Source organism: Neofelis nebulosa, chromosome 2 (assembly GCF_028018385.1).
Source record: "Neofelis nebulosa isolate mNeoNeb1 chromosome 2, mNeoNeb1.pri, whole genome shotgun sequence".
NCBI lineage: Eukaryota > Metazoa > Chordata > Mammalia > Carnivora > Felidae > Neofelis > Neofelis nebulosa.
In genome coordinates this window covers 211,037,935-211,056,606 of record NC_080783.1, presented here as the reverse complement: position 1 = coordinate 211,056,606, position 18,672 = coordinate 211,037,935, and the positions used below count along the sequence as shown (strand labels likewise).

At 45.8% G+C, this 18,672-nt stretch overlaps 1 protein-coding gene and 1 pseudogene across 4 annotated transcripts in view; one reads left to right on the top strand and one right to left on the bottom strand.

Moving 5' to 3' along the window:
- The window catches only part of LOC131505431 (protein DDI1 homolog 2), a 38,667-nt gene that overhangs the window by 9,279 nt on the left and 10,716 nt on the right, over window positions 1-18,672 (top strand). For 3 of the 4 annotated variants that reach the window (XM_058718974.1, XM_058718979.1, XM_058718980.1), the window contains exons 3-6: window positions 1,981-2,217; window positions 4,051-4,177; window positions 8,566-8,693; window positions 12,750-12,878. In XM_058718974.1, coding sequence (XP_058574957.1) covers window positions 1,981-2,217; window positions 4,051-4,177; window positions 8,566-8,693; window positions 12,750-12,878 — 621 coding nt within the window. The remainder of the gene's footprint in view (window positions 1-1,980; window positions 2,218-4,050; window positions 4,178-8,565; window positions 8,694-12,749; window positions 12,879-18,672) is intronic. The other variant, XM_058718975.1, reaches the window with a different exon arrangement.
- LOC131505432 (ubiquitin-ribosomal protein eL40 fusion protein-like) lies at window positions 7,879-8,485 on the bottom strand (annotated as a pseudogene).

Below are 18,672 nucleotides of genomic sequence, written 5' to 3'. Positions count from 1 at the left end.
CGCATGTGGACAAGAGAGCCAGTCTGTGGGGGAGGGGAGCAGATCTAGTCGTTCAGGTAAACAAGTTTTTCAGAATTACTCTGAAGCGAATGGACTCTCAAGATAAGTGTTACCATGGTTAAAGATAAAAATTTCTTACCCTGCAGAGAAGGTCCACCCATATATGTGTTGCTGGTTGGTATGGATTAACTCCCTCATGCGCGTGTGTATACACACACACACACACACACACACACACAAGCTGCCAGCTGAGGTCTGTTGGAAGGAGGTGGCTAGTTGAACCCATGCTAAAGAGGCAGAAAATGATACTTGAGTTTAAGGATTCCCTTCTTCTAGGGGTGCCTGGGTGGCTCAGTCAGTTAAGCAACCGACTTCAGCTCAGGTCATGATCTCACAGGTCATGGGTTCGAGCCCCGCGTCGGGCTCTGTGCTGACAGCTCAGAGCCTGGCACCTGCTTCGGATTCTGTGTCTCCCTCTCTCTCTCTGCCCCTCTCCTGCTTGTGCATGCGCTCTCTCTCTCTCTCTCTCAAAAGTAAATAAGCATTAAGGAAAAAAAAAAAAGGATTCCCTTCTAGTTGATTTCCCAACAGCTTCAGGATAGCCTCAACTTGAAACAGGAGTGACCATCAGGCACGTTTTTGGGATTGAGGAGATACACATTCGCTCAGTTCTAGCCCCTGATTCTGTCTCTGCTCTACCTTTTTTTTTTTAAGGTAAAACTCCTTTTCTAAGTAACCGTTTTGTTGAGATATCATTCGTATACCATACAATTCACTCATGTAAGGGGTGCAGTTCATTTTTAGTCTATTTTACATTTTACAATTCACTCATGTAAGGGGTGCAGTTCATTTTTAGTCTATTCCCAGTTGTGCAGCCATCACTACAATCAATTGTAGCACATTTTTATCACCTTATAAAGAAACTGGACCTATTAGCAGTCATTCCCCATCCGCCTCCAAGCCTTCTAGCCCTAGGCAACCGTCAGTCTACTTTCTGTGTCTGTATTTTCCTATTCTGGACATTTCATAGAAATGGAATCATATAACACGTGGGTCCTTTGTGTAAGGCTCCCTTTTATTTTCCTTTCGTTTTAATAAGGTCAGCTCAGCCTGGATTATAGAACCCAGGAGTTGTAGCCTCTAAATCTGTTCTATCTTTTGGTGACCTCAGCACCGAGAACCTGAGCAAGTCCCTTTTCTTCTGTTTGTCTCTCCTGTAAAACGATTACACCTGCTAGCTCCCTGGTGGTGTGAGAGGAGTTAGCCGTGGTGCACAGATGAAAGTGTAAATTCCAAGAACGAGTATGTTTAGCAGAGACTTGTAGAATTTTACATCTAAAATTTATGCAGTTCACTTGGTGTGTGTAGTATTCTTTACCCCAGGTGTCCGGGCCCTTTGAGAAATGTCAAAACAAACTAGGGTTTTTCTCAAGAATTACATCCAGATTTATGTGGTTATGTTTATTAAGACTAGCTTTAATTTTGAAAAAATACAAGTAAGTAGGGGCTCCTGGGTGGCTAAGTCAGTTAAGCGTTCGACTTCAGCTCAGGTCATGATCTTGCAGTTCAAGGGTTCGAGCCCCGCGTGGGGCTCGGCTGACGGCCCGGAGCCTGGAGCCTGCTTCGGATTCTGTGTCTCCCTCTCTGCCCCTCCTCCGCTCACGCTCTGTCTCTATCTCTCAAAAATAAATACACATTAAAAAAAATACAAGTAAGTAAAAACTTGTTATGTCTTCTGGGATATTGTAGAAGCCAAAAATCTAGGGTCATTACCATTGACTGCACCCCTTTTCTGTTCTTGGTTGTGGGTTCCCTCAGACTGCAGTCTTTATGTTCAGTCAGCGTGAGAGAGCGCGGAGGAAAGGTCAGATGTCTGCAATTACCATTTACCATATACCGTTCACCAGCAAATGTTCCGCTGTGCCCTTCAAATGCTTGTGTGTCACTGGAAGTAAACTTTGAACCGGTTTTCCCCAACAGACTTGCCCCGCATAGACTTCCGTAGTATAGCCGTGCCTGGCACGTCAGGCTCCCGGCAGCGCCGGCCACCAGGAGCACAGCAGTCCCACTCATCTCCCGGAGACATAGCTTCATCTCCTCAGGGCTTGGACAATCCAGCCTTGCTCCGAGACATGTTGCTGGCCAACCCCCATGAGCTGTCCTTGCTGAAGGAGCGCAATCCACCCCTGGCGGACGCTCTGCTCAGTGGAGACCTTGGTAAGCTTATCAACGTGGAAGACTGGCGAGCGGACCTGAGGGGGAGTAGTGGTGTCGCGGCAAATTTGGAGAGACTCCAGCAACTGGGGTGTTCAGCCCGCCAGGTCACATGATCTCTTGAGCACCCCAGTTGCTCTCTGAGAGGTAAAGTGATGGCTGATGCCAAAGGCGGAGTTGAGTGGCGGTCGTGATCCAATTTTGCGACAGCACAGAGTTCTGAGATCCAGCTTGACCAGCCTCCTCCACTGACGGTTTTTTGTTCCCCCAAATTGTTTTCACGTAACCTACTGCGCGTAACCTAGGGACTGGTATTCTAACCTGTTCGGTGGGAGCCTCAGTTGAAGAGAGCACCAGTAAGCCAGCTGATGCCGGGTGAAATGCTCTTAGGGACAGAAAACCTGTCCGGTGCCATCAGCCTGTGTGGCAAAACGGAGCCCTCTGACTCTCACCCACCCCAAGATTAACGATAGTCGGTTGTCGCCAATAGCTTGTTGCTGTGTTTGAGCCATTCTTGAGTTAAACAGAATGTTTGTTTTTAGTCAGCTCGATGAATAAAGTTTTCTCTGTAAATTTCTCCAGTTTTACTCCTGGGTTTATGCAACTGTGCTGATTACATTTTAAAGCGTAACAGATGCTCCATAGCTCATTCTTCAGCTGACCCTTTTTTAAACTGAGGTAATAATTACCTAACAGAAATGCGCAGGTTTTAAGTGTACAGTTCATTGAGCTTTGGCAAAGTCCTGGAGCCGCCACCCTAGTCAAGATGAGAGAATATTTTTCTCGCTCCCGAATTCCAGTATGTCCTCTGCTGGTCAGCTTCCTCCCCTTATGGGCTACTGCCGTTCTGATAATCGTGTTTTTTCAGTCTCCGGGTTAATGGAACCACACAGTATGTCCTCTCTCATGTCGGGCTTCTTTTGTCAGCTTAATGTGGTTTAGATTCCTTCATGTTGTGTGTATTGATGGTTCATACGACCGTTATCTTGGTGTCTTTAATTCCTTCCGCAATATATCTAATCGCCAAAGACCGTGATGATGGCACGTAGAACTTGATACATTTAAATACACCCTCATTTAAGAAACAGCGAGACTAAGGTGGTTCTTGTGACATACATTTTATAGCAAGCAGTATTTTCTCTTTCCTCATTTTCCTGCCTGTTACTCACGAGGTCCTGTAGGTGGACTGACAATAGTTTACATGTAACGTCCCTGGTCTAAGGCAGGGGGTATTCTCAAGGGAGTGGCAGGAAAGGTGGGGCTGTAGTGCCCTGTGGGTCTTGTTGTCGTCTCTCATCGAAGCGTAGCTGACACACGGTGTTGGCGGTAGAGTCACGGGGGCACAACACGGTGATTCGTCATGCCCACGCCTCGTGCTGTGCCGCTGCAGGTGTGGCTGCCCTCTGTCCCCACGCAGGGCTGCGACGGCACCACCGACTCCATGCCCTGTGGCCGCGCTCTGTTTTAGTTCTGCGTAATAGGTTAATGGGGGCAGCGGGGAGGAGAGGAGTGGGGTCACTCATCTGCCACACAGATGGCTGTTTCTGCTGATTTAAATTGAAATGCTCTTACCTCTGAGTAGAAACAGTATGACGGATAATTTCTTACCGGAATAAATGACTTTTGAAAATACTTGATTTCTTGACACTGAATTTAGGGGACGTAGTCTTGCCTCAGAAATAGCAAGTAAATGTAATTGCCCGTTTAAAATAATTCTTAGGCATCCTTTCTGCATCTTGTATAGTTGTATTTTGAGAAACGATTTGATCTGGAAAAGTACTAACAGAGAATGGAAATAGCGTGGCACTCAAGATGTCCCCCTTGTTGTTTTTGTAGAGAAATTTTCTAGGGTCCTGGAGGGACAGCAGCAGGACCGAGCCCGGAGAGAGCAAGAAAGGATTCGTCTCTTTTCTGCCGACCCTTTTGATCTTGAAGCTCAGGCAAAAATAGAGGAAGATATAAGGTAATGACCCTTTACCTAAAGAGCAAGCTTTAGAGAATCCAGATTTCCCAAATGACAGGTGACCTGGTATCAGTCGGGCATCTGCTTTGAGGCAGCGTCCTTGTTTTATATCTGAGATAGTAATTTCAGCCTTTTAGGTCACTCTCCTCTTCCGTTCTCCTCGTGTGTGGATTTAACGTTACAAAGTACGGGTACCTAACTTGGGGACTTTAATGAAGACTCCCGGACTGGCCTACAGTGCATCATTAGAGCAACCCCATCAACCTGGGGTCGGTGACCCCAGGACTGAGCAGAAGCTCCAGTCCGGTGAGACCGTTAGGCTGTCTGTACAGGCTGATTGGAATCTCAATCCTTACACACAATACACGAGCCCTAATTAAACCCAGGCTTGAGCATGATTGGATTAGAGAGCCCTGTACGGATGGGCCCTTGTAGTCCTGGGTCTGTTTTCCTTCTGCAGTTCTTGAGCTGGCCTCCGTGGATAAACAGACTGCCAGACACATTTCCAGCTCCAGTTTCCCCAGTGCTGTGGCTCGCACCTGGGGCCAAGGTGACATCACATAGGAAGCTTTAAAAATGCAGATGGCAGGGGCGCCTGGGTGGCGCAGTCGGTTAAGCGTCCGACTTCAGCCAGGTCACGATCTCGCGGTCCGTGAGTTCGAGCCCCGCGTCAGGCTCTGGGCTGATGGCTCGGAGCCTGGAGCCTGTTTCCGATTCTGTGTCTCCCTCTCTCTCTGCCCCTCCCCCGTTCATGCTCTGTCTCTCTGTCCCAAAAATAAATAAAAAATGTTGAAAAAAAAATTTAAAAAAAAAATAAATAAATAAAAAAAAATAAAAATGCAGATGGCTTGTGCTCTGTTCCCCAGTCAGCCGATGGATCAGCATCATAAGAGATGGGGCCAGAGCACGTATAATGATGCTAATGCCAACCTCAGTCACATCGTGAGTCACAAGAACGATGCTGGTCAGTGGTCAGTCCGTTAGAATGAAAGCACAGCTGCCCCCCACCCCCATGTCGTGTTTGTTGCGAACGGTGAAGGCTTTAGCACAGTAGTCCCTCACCTTACCCGTGGTTAATTGCAGTCCAGAAGCAGATACATCAGAAGGTCAGTAGTAGCCCAACAGTGTCGCAAGGCCTGTGTCATTCGCCTCAGTTCATCTTATTACGTGGGCAATTTAGCATCTCCCATCATCACGAGAAGGGTGAGTACAGTACAGTAAGGTCTTTTGAGAGAGACCACGTTCACATAACATTTGCCACAGAGTATTGTTCTGTTTTATTACTGTTGCTTATCTCTTGCTGGGCCTCACTGATAAATTAAGCTTTGTCATAGGTGTGTATATATAGAAGAAAACATAGTGTGTATAGGGTTCAGTACTGTCTGTGTTTTCAGGCATCTGCTGGGGGTCATGGAATGTATCCCTTGCAGATAAGGGGGAACCACTGTATAGCTAAGAAGAACTGTGTTCTTTGTCATAATCTTTGGTTACTTGAATGAAGCCTGACTTGGTCATTACATTATACTGTCAGTTTAGAAGTCAGATAATGGTTATTTTATCTTTTATTTCTCTGACTACATTTGAAATCAGGGACATTTAAATTGTATGCCGGAATCAGTTGCTAGCCCTTAGCCATTCACTTGTGTTCTTGTTGATTAAGTGTCCCCATTAATTGCGTCAGTATATTAGTATATGAATATTTTTGGGGAAAAAAAAGCAAAAACATCTCACTAATTAAATCTACCCAGAGAAATAGGAAGAAATTTGTGTTCTCTGAACTTGACCACATTGCAGTTGTAAGGGAACCTGACATAATTCTCAAGAATAGATGTGTTCAGGGGCTCACTCAGTTGAATGTCCGACTCCTGATTTCAGCTCAGGTCATGATCCCAGGGTCATGGGCTTGAGCCCTGTGTCGGTCTCCGTGCTGAGCACAGAGCCTGCTTGGGACAGTCTCTCTCTCTTTCTCTGTCTCTCTCTGTCTCTCTCTCTCTCTCTCTTTCTTCTCTCCTTCTCCCACCCTCCTTCTCTCCCTGCCCCTACTTTGCCCTCCCCCCTGCGGCCACACTTTCTCTGTCTCTCTCTTTCTCAAGTGAAGGATTATGGACCAGAAATGTCTCAAGTAAGAGATGTAAAGTCTCTCCCGTAGAGTGATGAGAGAGAAGTGAGAATCCACACGTGGTGTGTGTGGCCTTGTGTGCTCGCTCTCTCTCTAAAAAAAAAAAAAAAAAAAATAGATGTGTTCCATCCAGAAACAGGAGTGGTGGGTGGGTGGGAGGGTATCATAGCCAAACCCTGACCCTGCACTGTTGGCAGAGTAGCCATGAGATGAGGCATATTTGTGTAGCTCGAGGGGGGCCCGGGGAAGTTAAGGAAATGGGATAATGCGTACAGTCTTTTCAAGAAGACCTTGTGCCTCTGAAGAGACTCTCTACATACGTACGGAGCCCAGAATAGCCAAAGCGACTGGTATTATCTCAGAAGATTTTTTGCTGAAATTTATCTTGGTTGGAGTCAACGCAAGGTCAGGAATATACAACTAATTTTAGTTCATCTCTAAATTTAATAATGTGACAAAAGAGAAAAGCTGTGTAGTTCTGCCAAATGCCTTTTGAAGTTTTATTTGGTATGTTGGACCAGCGATTCCTCAGCGTATGTATACATTGGAGTATAATAGCTCGCATGTTTCCCCAACTAAATTAAAGGAGGGTGCCTTGGACTTTCTGAGAAGTTTCATGCGTTTTACAGAATGACTGCTAAAGCCAGCAGTTCATTTGAGGTGGAGCATTACCGCGAAAAGGACAGGCACTGCAGTTTAGAACAGGGCTCCGCAGACTTCGTCCGCAGAGAGCCGGACCGTGAAGATCGTAGGGTTTGCAGGCCGTGCTGTGTCTGCCACCAGCACTCCCGTCCTCCAGCGCGGTATCAGAGCGACCACAGATGACCCCACAGGATGGAACGGAGTGGTGTGGCTGCGCTCCCGTAGAAGTTCGCAGGTGGCGGCCTGTAATGTGCTAGCCCGTCGCCTACGGTTATAACTTCTCCCCAATCTTGGGCCCTGTTCTGTTAGTATCTCAGTCTTCGGGTACGTTGCCCGGCACCTGCCCTCGTTTCCATTAATGTTGGTCGTGTTTGGTGATGTTTTTAAAAGGAGGTTGGGAACGGAGACAGGAGATGTAGAAGTAAGCTGGAACTCCCTTTTACATCCCTTTCTCGTTTAAGAATTAGATTCTGTCTAATGTTTGAAGAAATGGTTTGCTGGACCAAGTGAACTGTGGTGTGTGTGTGTGTGTGGTTTTCCAAGTGATAGCCGGGTAGCTAAAGAGGTGTGTGCGTTTTCCCAGCATCTGCTCTTTTGTTAACATTGTGTCGTAGATGCCGAATCCCTCTTAGCTCCTGGAATAGGAGTCCGCCCCCTCGTTTACAGGTAGAAAACCCAGTCTTGGAGGTGAAGCAGCGGGTGCAGCAGGGCGGTTGAAACCTCTGTGTTTTACCTTTGCCAACCGTCTTTAACGCACTGGACATAGGACGCATACCCAGACACCCAGTAAATCCCCGTGAAAACGGAAGCATTCACGAGATTCTGACATTCTCCAGAATTAAAAGATTTTGACTCTTACTCTCTCTCGAGATTCAGTTTCCTGTATCTGAGCTTGTAAAGGGAGCAGAACTGTTTGACGTGAAAGTCATTTGTGTGCCTTTAGATTTTCTGCCAGCTGTGTCTCACTACCTCACCTGTTGCAGGGGAGAGTGCCAATGTCCATTTCCAGGGCTCAGCTGCTGTAATAGGGGCAAAAGATACGGACACATCTGGTGTGTGGTTTCTTTTTTTCAGTCAGTGAAAGGGAGACTTTATCGAGGCACACAGGCTCTGGGGTTCGGGCAGGGGGCCGTCCCGCAGGCCAAGAGCCGCTGGAAGGGCCTTATCTGACCTTCCTCTCGGGGCGCAGGTCATTGCTGTGACCACACTTCTTGTGGCAGTTGACAGCGCAGGGGTGCAGGCGAGCAGAGCTCTCACGGCAGGTATCTTGTTGCAGTTGTATTTCTGGGCCGGCTGGCGGAGGGAAGGCTGGAGGGTGCCACCCCCCGGCCGAGCACCGAGCACCGGGCAGACTCTTCCTGGGTATTGTAGCCATCCTCCAGCTGTTTGCCCACAGAAACCAGAAGCTGCTGCTCAGGCGAGATGCCCTCCTGGTCTCGGACTGTAGCCTAGACATTCTCACTGGTGTCACTGGGCTCAACCTCAAGGGTGGTGGTGTCGCCTATCAGGGTCTTCACAAAGATCTGTGTCTCTGCGTCTGCCACTCGTGGAAGAGAAAGCCCCGTCTGTGTTTAATACTGTGACTTCTGAAACAGATGATGATTTCACTCTACTTGGTTTGTTACAGGCAACAGAACATCGAGGAAAACATGACAATAGCTATGGAAGAGGCTCCTGAAAGTTTTGGCCAAGTGGTGATGCTTTATATTAACTGCAAAGTGAACGGACATCCTGTGAAAGCCTTTGTTGACTCAGGTGACGTCTCTGTCTTTGTCCATCTGTCCCACATTCTGACCTGACACAGGGAGAAGGGGAGACTCTGCTTTAACCCTGGTAAGGATGGCAGTAGTCCTCCAGGCTGCCACCTGACCAGCCCGGGGGTTACCTCACTCGCCAAGCTTTGTGTGTGTCTGTTGTCACAGGTTTATTTTTGTAATCTTTTTTTTTTTTTTTTTTTTTTTAAAGTAAGTAAGTAAACTATGCCCCAAACGTGGCACTTGAACTCACAACCCTGAGATCAAGGGTCGCACGCTTTACTGATTGAGCCAGCCAGGCACCCGTAATCATTTCTTAACTGGTTTTGTCTTTCGCAGGATCTCCTTTAACTTCCTACCTCCCCTTATTTGGCATCCTGAGTTTTTCGGATATCTCTGTGGGAAATTTGGGAGTAAATGGGTTCAGCAGAAGGAGGTGTAAGAAGCGGCTGCATAGAGTGTAGGTCAGACAGATAGTTCAGCACGGTCTGTGCACCAGCGCTTTGCCAGGAACGATGAGGAGGGGGAGCGTGTGTGTCAGGGCTCTCGGCCTTAAAGAACTTAACAGCCAGGTCAGGAGACAGGGAGTTTCCCACTTGAGGATTCAGATAATCCCTGTACCAGCTGGCACCTTTTCTCACCGTAATAGCTCTGTTTCTCCGTAAGATAGCACAGAGCACCGTGCGGGTATGGCTGAGTGGTCTTATGTGTCTTAATTCTGTGCAGTTCCCTCAGGCTGTAAGATAGGATGAGTTCCTAGAGTAGTAGAAGCCTCTGCTCAAGTAATATTTTCCTCCGTTTGTTCATCCACAATTATTTGAGCACATGCTAGGTTTCAGTTGTCATTAAGAGTTTGTATCTTGAGGGGGCACCTGGGTGGTTCAGTTGGTTAAATGTCCAGCTCTTGACGTCAGCTCAGGGTTTGATCTCAGGGTCGTGAGTTCAAGCCAGACATTGGGCTCCACACTGGACATGATGCCTATTTAAAAAAAAAAAGTTTGTATCTTGAGATGCATACATTCTTGGGAGAAGCAAATTTGCCGATTATTCGGTTTAAAAATGTCTGTTGAATGCTGTAGGCAGGGCACTTGTGCTGAGTGGGAGTTAAGACTCACTAACTGTAGCCTAATGGGGCTCCTGTGAGTGAGAGAGACAAATACCCAAGAGACTCTAATATTACCACACTCAACATTTATTGAGCCTCTATTGTATGCCAGGCAACATATTAGGTGCTTAATATAAATCATCTTAATTTCAGTTAGTCCTGAGGAAATCCCTGTGAGCTGTGTTTGACTATTAACCCTATTTTGTAGGTAGGGAGGCTTAGACGTTGAGAGGTGGTGTCCCTCTTCAGGTAGACAGGGTCACGAGGAGCAGGCTGTGGGTCCAGCCCCAGATCTCTTTGATGGCAGATTCCACAACAGCAAAAATCCGATGCGTGTTGGGTACACATCGAGACCACATTCGCACCATGACTGGGGTGCTCAGGCATGGCTTTGAACTGAGCTGTCTCCATGAGCAAGAGGATGGGGCTTCAAGCCGAGGCTTGAGAGAAGGCAGGGGAGCGGTGAAAGGGACCCTTCTCGTGTCGGGCTTGCTTACTTTACATCAGTAAATAGCTTCTGTGGGGTAGAGTGAGGAGAGGGGAAGAAAAGAGGAAAGTTGCCTTCTCCAGTTTTCTCTTCCTTCACTTTTGCTGGGCCTTCTTGAATCTGACTTTCCTCAAGTGCCAAGAGCTTTCAGTGTCCGTGAAGTGTAAGGTGCCTAATGAGTAATGCGAACAGGGAGTGTTGGAACTGAAGGAGCGGAAGACTCACTGGGTGAGGACAGTTTTGAGCTTGGTCTTAAAGCGTAAGTGGAAATCAGAGAAAGTGAAGGCAGGGGGCGCTCTGCAGGAGGGTCAGCGCGAGTAAGAGGCAAAGGGAACAATTTCCTCCTGTCACATTGGAGGGTTTTGAACAGTCAGAGTAGAAGTCTGATATTTGAGTCTGTTTGAGCTACTATAAAAATACTGTCAACTGGGGGGCTTATAAACAACACAGATTGATTTCTCGTAGTTCTGGAGGCTGGGAAATCCACCGTGAAGATGCACGCAGGTCCAGCGTCTGCTGACCTGCTTCCTCGTTCACAGATGTTCTCTTCTGGCTGTGCCCTCACATGGCAGGAAGGGGGAGGGAGCTGTCCGAGGTCTCCTGTGCAGGGGCACTCAGCCCATTCCTGAGACTTGCACCTTCGTCACCTAATCACCTCCCAAAGACCCCACCTCCTAATCCCATCACGTTGAGGGTCAGGTTTTAACATAGGACATTTGCAGGGACACAGATACTCCGTCTATTGTAGCAGGAAGTAGTTTGGCCAGGATGAGGTAGGTTGTGAAGCTGTGACAGTGTAGCTGGAGGCTAATCTTATTAAAGAGTAGAAGCCATGGAGGATTTGTGAGCAGAGGAATAAGTGATCTGAAGAAGACGATTATTTGAGGAAGACCAAAGATAGTTACAGATCTGGAGAATTCCGTACCCCTCAGGGGCAGGACTATTTCCTTGCTTTAAATTATGCATCCACAGAGTGGTTTGGAAACCAGAGAAGTTGTCCATTAGCAAGGGGAATAGGGTGTGAGCTAGGCTGATTGCTATAGTTAGAAGAAGGAAGGTCAGAAATAGAAATTGCATAAAACTTACTCACAGGGTTGGAGCAGAGTTTGAGAGTGGGGAGAAGACTGAGGCGCCTGGGTGTCTCAGTCGGCTGAGCTTCCGACTTTAGCTCGGGTCATGATCTCATGGCTCGTGGGTTCGAGCCCCATGTCAGGCTCTGCGCTGACAGCTCAGAGCCTGGAGCCTGCTTCTGATTCTGTGTCTCCCTCTCTCTCTGCCCGTCCCCTGCTTGTGTTCTGTCTCTCTCCCTCTCTCAAAAAGAAATAAGCATTAAAAATAATAATAAAAGCTTTAAAAATAAAAAAAAAGAGCGAGGGGAAGGCTAAAGAAAGAGGAGTCACGGGGGCTGTCTGGGCGGCTCAGTCAGTTGAGCATCCGACTTTAGTTCAGGTCATGAACTTGCAGTTCGTGGGTTCGAGCCCCACATCGGGCTCTGTGCTGATGGCTCAGAGCCCGGAGCCTGCTTCGGATTCTGTGTCTCCCCCTCTCTCTGCCCCTCCCCTGCTCATGCTCTCTCTCTCTCAAAAACAAAATAAACATTAAAAAAAAAAATTAAAAAAGAGGAGTCACAAGTGAACGGTGTTAAGTTTTATGTTGTAAGAAAGTAATTCCCTTGGTAAAGAGAGAAATCCAAAGTGAGAATTACTGGGGGAGAAAAGAGCTTTATAGCCCTGTTGGCTTTGAGATGGAAATGTTGAGCACACGGGCATGTAGACCAGAATCTGTGAGAGAGATCAGGGCTGTAGGTGAAAACAGATGTGTCTGTGTCCTGTGCTGGCCTGCTCCGGCTGTGTGGGTGAATATACGTAACCAGGAGAGAAAAGACCCTAAATGCCTTCTTGCTGAAAGGAAACAGAGTGTGATTGTTGGAGCAGAGATGGGGAGTTCAGATTTAGGTGTTTGTGTTTTTTTTGAGAGATGGCGGGTTTTACATGGTAAATTATAAAGTCCCCACATTTGGAATAAAAATAATCTGATAAGATGTTTAGAGATACTTGATGAAGATTGACCCGAGTGTAAAGGAGTGCTTAACTGAGCACTTAACACATTTCCATCTGTAGATGTGGGTTGACTTTCTGGAAGTCCTCTCCGGGTAGTTTTGCTTTCTGTTGGTAAAGTTTTAAAACGTCATCTCATGAAACAAATTTAACGAGACTTTCAAACAAAATATCCTTTCCGTCACTATCAGGTTTCTACGCTGTGTTTCCGATACCAGCGTGGAACTGAAAGTTGAATGAAGCGTGGCAAGAACGGCTAAGGGCTAGACTAACCCAGGTGTGAATGACCGTCCACAGACAAAAGCCTGGGGGCTACTTGCTTTCTGCCTTGTCCTCAGGCTGCGGTTTTTAATCTTCCCACAAACGTGGATTTCATTTTTATTATCTGATGTTTCCCTGTGCTTCCAGGTGCCCAGATGACTATTATGAGCCAAGCTTGTGCAGAAAGGTGTAACATAATGAGGCTGGTGGACCGTCGGTGGGCAGGGATTGCCAAAGGAGTGGGCACCCAGAAGATTATTGGAAGGGTACATCTAGGTGAGTAAAAGGCACTATGGGAGTCTTTTCAGGGTAGTGGGTGTTTCAAAATTTGTTTTGTGTAGGCATACCTGATTCAGCAAGCCTGATCCCCAGACACGTTAAATCCTGTGTTCTGTCAGAGTTACACACGTACAGGTTTTAATTTGTTACAAGAAATCAGTCCCTATGTACTTCTATTTTCCTGCTCCTTTGAGACCGCGTTCAACTATTAGCTCTTTTCTTGTGGTGCTCACCTCCATATTTCGAAATAACATGTTTGTCGTGCTGTCACTGACACGTAAATACTGTGGAGAGCTGAGCCACCTAATTGAAGACGATTGCTTTTCTCTTTGTGTTGTTTGTCTTACAATTAGTAATTGTCTTCTTTTGGTCATCTGGTATTCTAAGTGTTCCTCGGTCCCCAAACACTTACCTAGTTGTGTAAATCTCCTTTATACAGTTCATCCTGTTGAAGATTCTTCTGGAGACTGGACCAGTGCTGTAGAGCTGCTTCACAGCTGTTGTTTTAGGATCTCTCTTGACTGGGTCCCAGAGGCTGCTCTCCTCTTGCTTTTAGATGGGATTATGTGAATCCTCTGTCTCGCTCTTTGTAATTTTGCTCCTCAGTTTATTGGAGGGTAGCTTCCAGAGAAAGAATACAAGGGAGGAAACTGAGTCCTTAAATATCAGAATTTGTCGTTGTTGTTTTCCTATATTCTACCAGTCTGGCTAAGTGGGAAGTCACTTTGTTTTCCACAGTTTTTGTCAGTGCTGCTGCGGAGAAGCTGGCTGCTGTCTCAGTTCTTGATCCTATATTTGAAAGGTTTCTTTTCCATTTCTGAAGCTTGCAGAATCTTCTTTGACCTCAGTGTTGTGGAATTTCAAATTCACAGTGATGCACTTGGGTGTAGATCTGTCTTCATCCACCGCATGGGGTACCTTTCACTTCCTCTCCCCCGCCCCAGGATGTTTGCTACTCGGTGGGATAATGTCCTATCCTAGACTTGTCCTGTAGTTTCCTTTCTTTCCTGTTTCTTTCTTTCATGTGTCCTGGGTGTGGTGGGTGTTTGTGGGATTTCCTCAACATTGCCTTCCAACCTTTCTGTTACGTTTTGTATTTGTTTGATGGTTTTCTCAGATATCTGGTGATCCTTGGCATCTGCTCATAGTGAAGACTGGGACACCAAAAGGCTGTTTGGAACATTACTTGGGTAGGCAGCCTTGGCGATATTTGGTGATCTGGAAGTTGGAAGGGGGGAAAGGGCTAGAGGCTCAGTAAACTTAAGCTTAATCCCCCTGGGATTCAGTCAGGTTCTTGTGTCTTTGTCTCTCTCCATGTGCACCTCTGTTTCACTCTCTTGAGAAAATAAACCTCTAGTCTATTGTTGGGGTGAAAGGAGATAGTCACCTGGCTGAGCAGAGGTTAAGAGGGAACCGCAGGGTCTAACTGTGCCTCCTACATAGACCTGCACCCAGTCTTGCTACTTTGGACTCACCTCTACCCCTGCCTGCAGAGGTACTGGTTCATGAAACACTTGGGGGTTCTGTGATGTTAATTGGCTTGCTTCCCAGTTTTCCTCACTGTTCTCTGCTGCTTTCTGTTCCAAAATTACGTTTCAGTTGTCTCTTCTGTGTGTGTGTGTGTGTGTGTGTGTGTGTGTGTGTGTGTGTGTGTGTGTGTGTTTATTTATTTATATTTATTTTTTGCCCTTAGTGATTTGTACCTTAAAAAAGATAAACTTTTATTGTAATTTTTCAGGAGTAAATGGAGATAAATACATGTGCTCAGTCCTTCCTCTGTAACCAAATTTTTTTTTTCTTAATTCCTTAAATCCCTTTAAGTGAGACTCAACCACCAAGTAATCTCCTTCTGACCCTTTTCCCTTGCATTTTATTCTTGTAAAAGGTGGTCGTATAATGTATAGAATTTCATACTCTGTTTTAAGAAAAAATGACATGTTCGCAGTGTTACTATAATTTTCATAAGCACCATGCAGATGCATGGGATTCTCTTATATGGGTTTAATGGTCAACTTTTAGGATAAATTTTTTCCCCCAATATTTTGTTACTGTAATACGGCAGTACATTTTTGTGGGGTTTTTTGGGTGCACATTTTAATTTTTTCTTCCTTACTAAAGATTCCTGTCAATGAAACTACTGAGTCAAAGGTTATGAACACCTAAAGGCTCTTGATGTATTTCTAATTTGCACCAAAATGGCTTTTCCAGCACTTTGTCAGTATTCATCTTAATGTCCTTCTCCAATCAAGTATTACTAATTTTTAGTCCCTGAATTTACAGATTCAAAAAGTGTGTTTTTTTTTATTGTAAGTTGCTCTTCTCTCATTGCAAGTGATCATTTCTACCCATTTTTCTCTTTTTTTTTTTTTTTTTTTGTAATATAGTTGTCTGTTTATTAGAGTCTTTTGTTTCTTTTATTGATTTATATAGAATTAGGGTAGTTTAAATACGTTACTGTCACGTACTTTCCTACACACAGTAGGACTGAAATACCACAAACTGGTTTGCTTCAGAGTCTGGGTTTGATTTTCCATGGTTTTAGGTAGGAAGATAATAGGATGAGGCAAAGTAAGTCTCAGTCCCTCGCGTCTTTCCTTGTGGATGGACAGGTCGTAGCATTTTGCAGCTTGGCTACGACAGCAGGCCGAAAACCTATGATCATAAGGGCAATCTAAATAAAGGAGAGCTGTGTCATGGGTGGGAAGACTCAGTGTGTCAAAGGTGAGAATTCTCCCACATTCATCAGCAGCAGTCATTGTGGTACCATGAAGATCTCAGTAGGTTTTTTGTGAGACCTGATGTGCTCATTTAAAATCAGCCCTTTATTCTAGGAATAGGCAAGATAACTCTGGAATGACTTCCCCTTCTAGATGTCAGGACCAAAGGACTAAAACAGAAACAGACCTGTGCTTACGTGAACCTTGATAAATGACACAGGGCATCTTACAGAGCGGAGGGAAGGTTTCAGGAAATGATGCGAGGCCAGCTGGGTGTCCCTGTGGAAAAAATGAATTGGAAAACGGACCCTGCCTCACATCACACACAGATGTCAGTTCGGCGTGGATTACAGACCTAGATGTTAAAAGCAGTATCAGAGCTTTTAGAAGAAAATATAGGAGAATATCTTGCATGCAGAAAAAGAGTTCCTTAAAAGTCAAGGAGATTATTTGGTAGATTGGGCCACATTACGATTAAGAATTTTTTATCAAAAGACATCATAAAGGATGTGAACAGATGCAAACTAGGAAAGAGTTTTTATAACAGTGACCAATAAAGGATTCATTTTCAGAATATATACAGTGTGTGTGTGTGCATGTGTCCATCCTTCAATTCAGTAAGATGGTATAAACAAACTACAGGAGCGATGCACTTGGGTGGCTGGGTTGAGTGTCCGACTTCGGCTCAGGTCATGATCTCGGGGATTGTGGATTCGAGCTCCACGTCTGGCTCTGAGCTGTCAGCATGGAGCCTGGAGCCTGCTTCAGATTGTGTGTGTGTGTCTCTCTCTTTGCCCTTCCCCTGCTCATACTCTGTGTGTGTCTCTCTCTCAAAAATAAATAAACATTAAAAAATGTAAAACAATTACAGGGATACCTGAGTGGCCCAGTGTCCAACTTGGGCTCAGTTCATGATCTCATGGTTCATGAGTTCGAGCCCTGCTGACAGCTCAGAGCCTGGAACCTGCTTTGGATTCTGTGTCTCTTTCTCTGCCCCCCTTCTCGAATTGTGCTCTGTCTCTCTCTCTCTCTCTCTCTCTCTCTCTCTCTCTCTCAAAAATAAACATTAAAAAAATTATAAAAAAAAAAATTACAGGGGCACCTAAGTGGCTCAGTTGGGTGAGGGTCCAACTTCAGCTTGAGCCATGATCTCAAAGTTTGTGGATTTGAGCCCGGCCTCGGGCACTGGGCTGACAGCTCAGATCCTGGAGCCTGCTTCAGATTATGTGTCTCCCCCTCCTCTCTCTCTCTCTCTCTCTCTCTCTCTCTCTCTCTCTCTCTCTGCCCCTCCTTTGCTTGTGCGCGCTCTCTCTCTCTCTCTCTCTCTCTCAAAAATAAATAGACATTTTTGGGGCGCCTGGGTGGCGCAGTCGGTTAAGCGTCCGACTTCAACCAGGTCACGATCTCGCGGTCCGTGAGTTCGAGCCCCGCGTCAGGCTCTGGGTTGATGGCTCGGAGCCTGGAGCCTGTTTCCGATTCTGTGTCTCCCTCTCTCTCTGCCCCTTCCCCGTTCATGCTCTGTCTCTCTCTGTCCCAAAAATAAATAAAAAACGTTGAAAAAAAAAAAAATTTAAAAAAAATTATAAAAAAAAAAATTACAGGGGCACCTAAGTGGCTCAGTTGGGTGAGGGTCCAACTTCAGCTTGAGCCATGATCTCAAAGTTTGTGGATTTGAGCCCGGCCTCGGGCACTGGGCTGACAGCTCAGATCCTGGAGCCTGCTTCAGATTATGTGTCTCCCCCTCCTCTCTCTCTCTCTCTCTCTCTCTCTCTCTCTCTCTCTCTCTCTCTCTCTCTCTGCCCCTCCTTTGCTTGTGCGCGCTCTCTCTCTCTCTCTCTCTCTCTCAAAAATAAATAGACATTTTTAAAAAATTACAGCAGTGCGTGGCACCGGATAGCTCAGTCAGTTAAGCGTTTGACTGCAGCTCAGGTCATGATCTCATGCTCCATGAGTTCAAGCCCCACATTGGGCTCTGTGCTGACAGCTCAGAGCCTGGAGCCTGCTTCAGATTCTGTGTCTCCTCTCTCTGTCCCTCCCCTACTCACACTGTGTCTCTCAAGAAGATGAATAAATGTTAAAAAAAAATTATAGAAGCAATAGAACAGGCACTATTGAATAGGAAACCCAAATGGCTAAGAAATACATGAAAAGTTACTCATTATTAGGGAAATTTAGTAAGATTTTCAATCTAATAATACTAATTGTTGGTGAGAATGTGGAGCAGGAGGAACTCTGATACACTGCCAGAAACATTTTGGAAAATAATTCAACATCCCCCAGCAAAGTTGAACCTAATATCCCCTAGAACCCTGTAATTCTGTTTTCTGTGGTATATATACCATTAGAGAAACTGAATGCACACCAGGAGAATACTCAGGGCAGCATTGCTTATGACCACAGAAATTGGAAGTGACCCAGAAAGTCCCAGAGCAATAGAATAAATCAGTTGTGGTATATTAGACATTACAGTACACTAGGGATTTTTTTTTTTTTTTTTAAGTTTTATTTATCTATTTTGAGAGAGAGAGCATAAGCAGGGGAGGGGGAGAGAGAGGGAGAGAGTGGAGCCTGATTCGGGGCTCAAATCCATGAACTGTGAGATCATGACCTGAGCAGAAACCAAGAGTCAGATGGTTAACCGACTGAGCCACCCAGGCACCTCTAAGTTTGTTTTTGAGAGAGAAAGACAGAGAATCCCAAGCAGGCCCACCCCAGTTACCACAGAGCCCTGATGCGGGGCTCAAACTCATGAACGGCGAGATGATAACCTGAGCCAAAGTCCAGAGTCAGACGCTTAACCAGCTTATCCACCCAGGTGCCCTAAAGGATAATTAAAAATGAAAGAAATAGTTACATGTGCAGGGATCGATCTCAAAATACTTCTGTTGTTTTTTTTTTAATTTTTTTTTAAATTAACTTTTTTTAATGTTTATTTTTGAGGGGGGGAAGGGGCAGAGAGAGAGAGGGAGACCCAGAATCTGAAGCAGGCTCCTGGTTCTGAGCTGTCAGCACAGAGCCTGATGTGGGGCTCGAACTCAGGAACCGCGAGATCATGACCTGAGCTGATGTCGGAC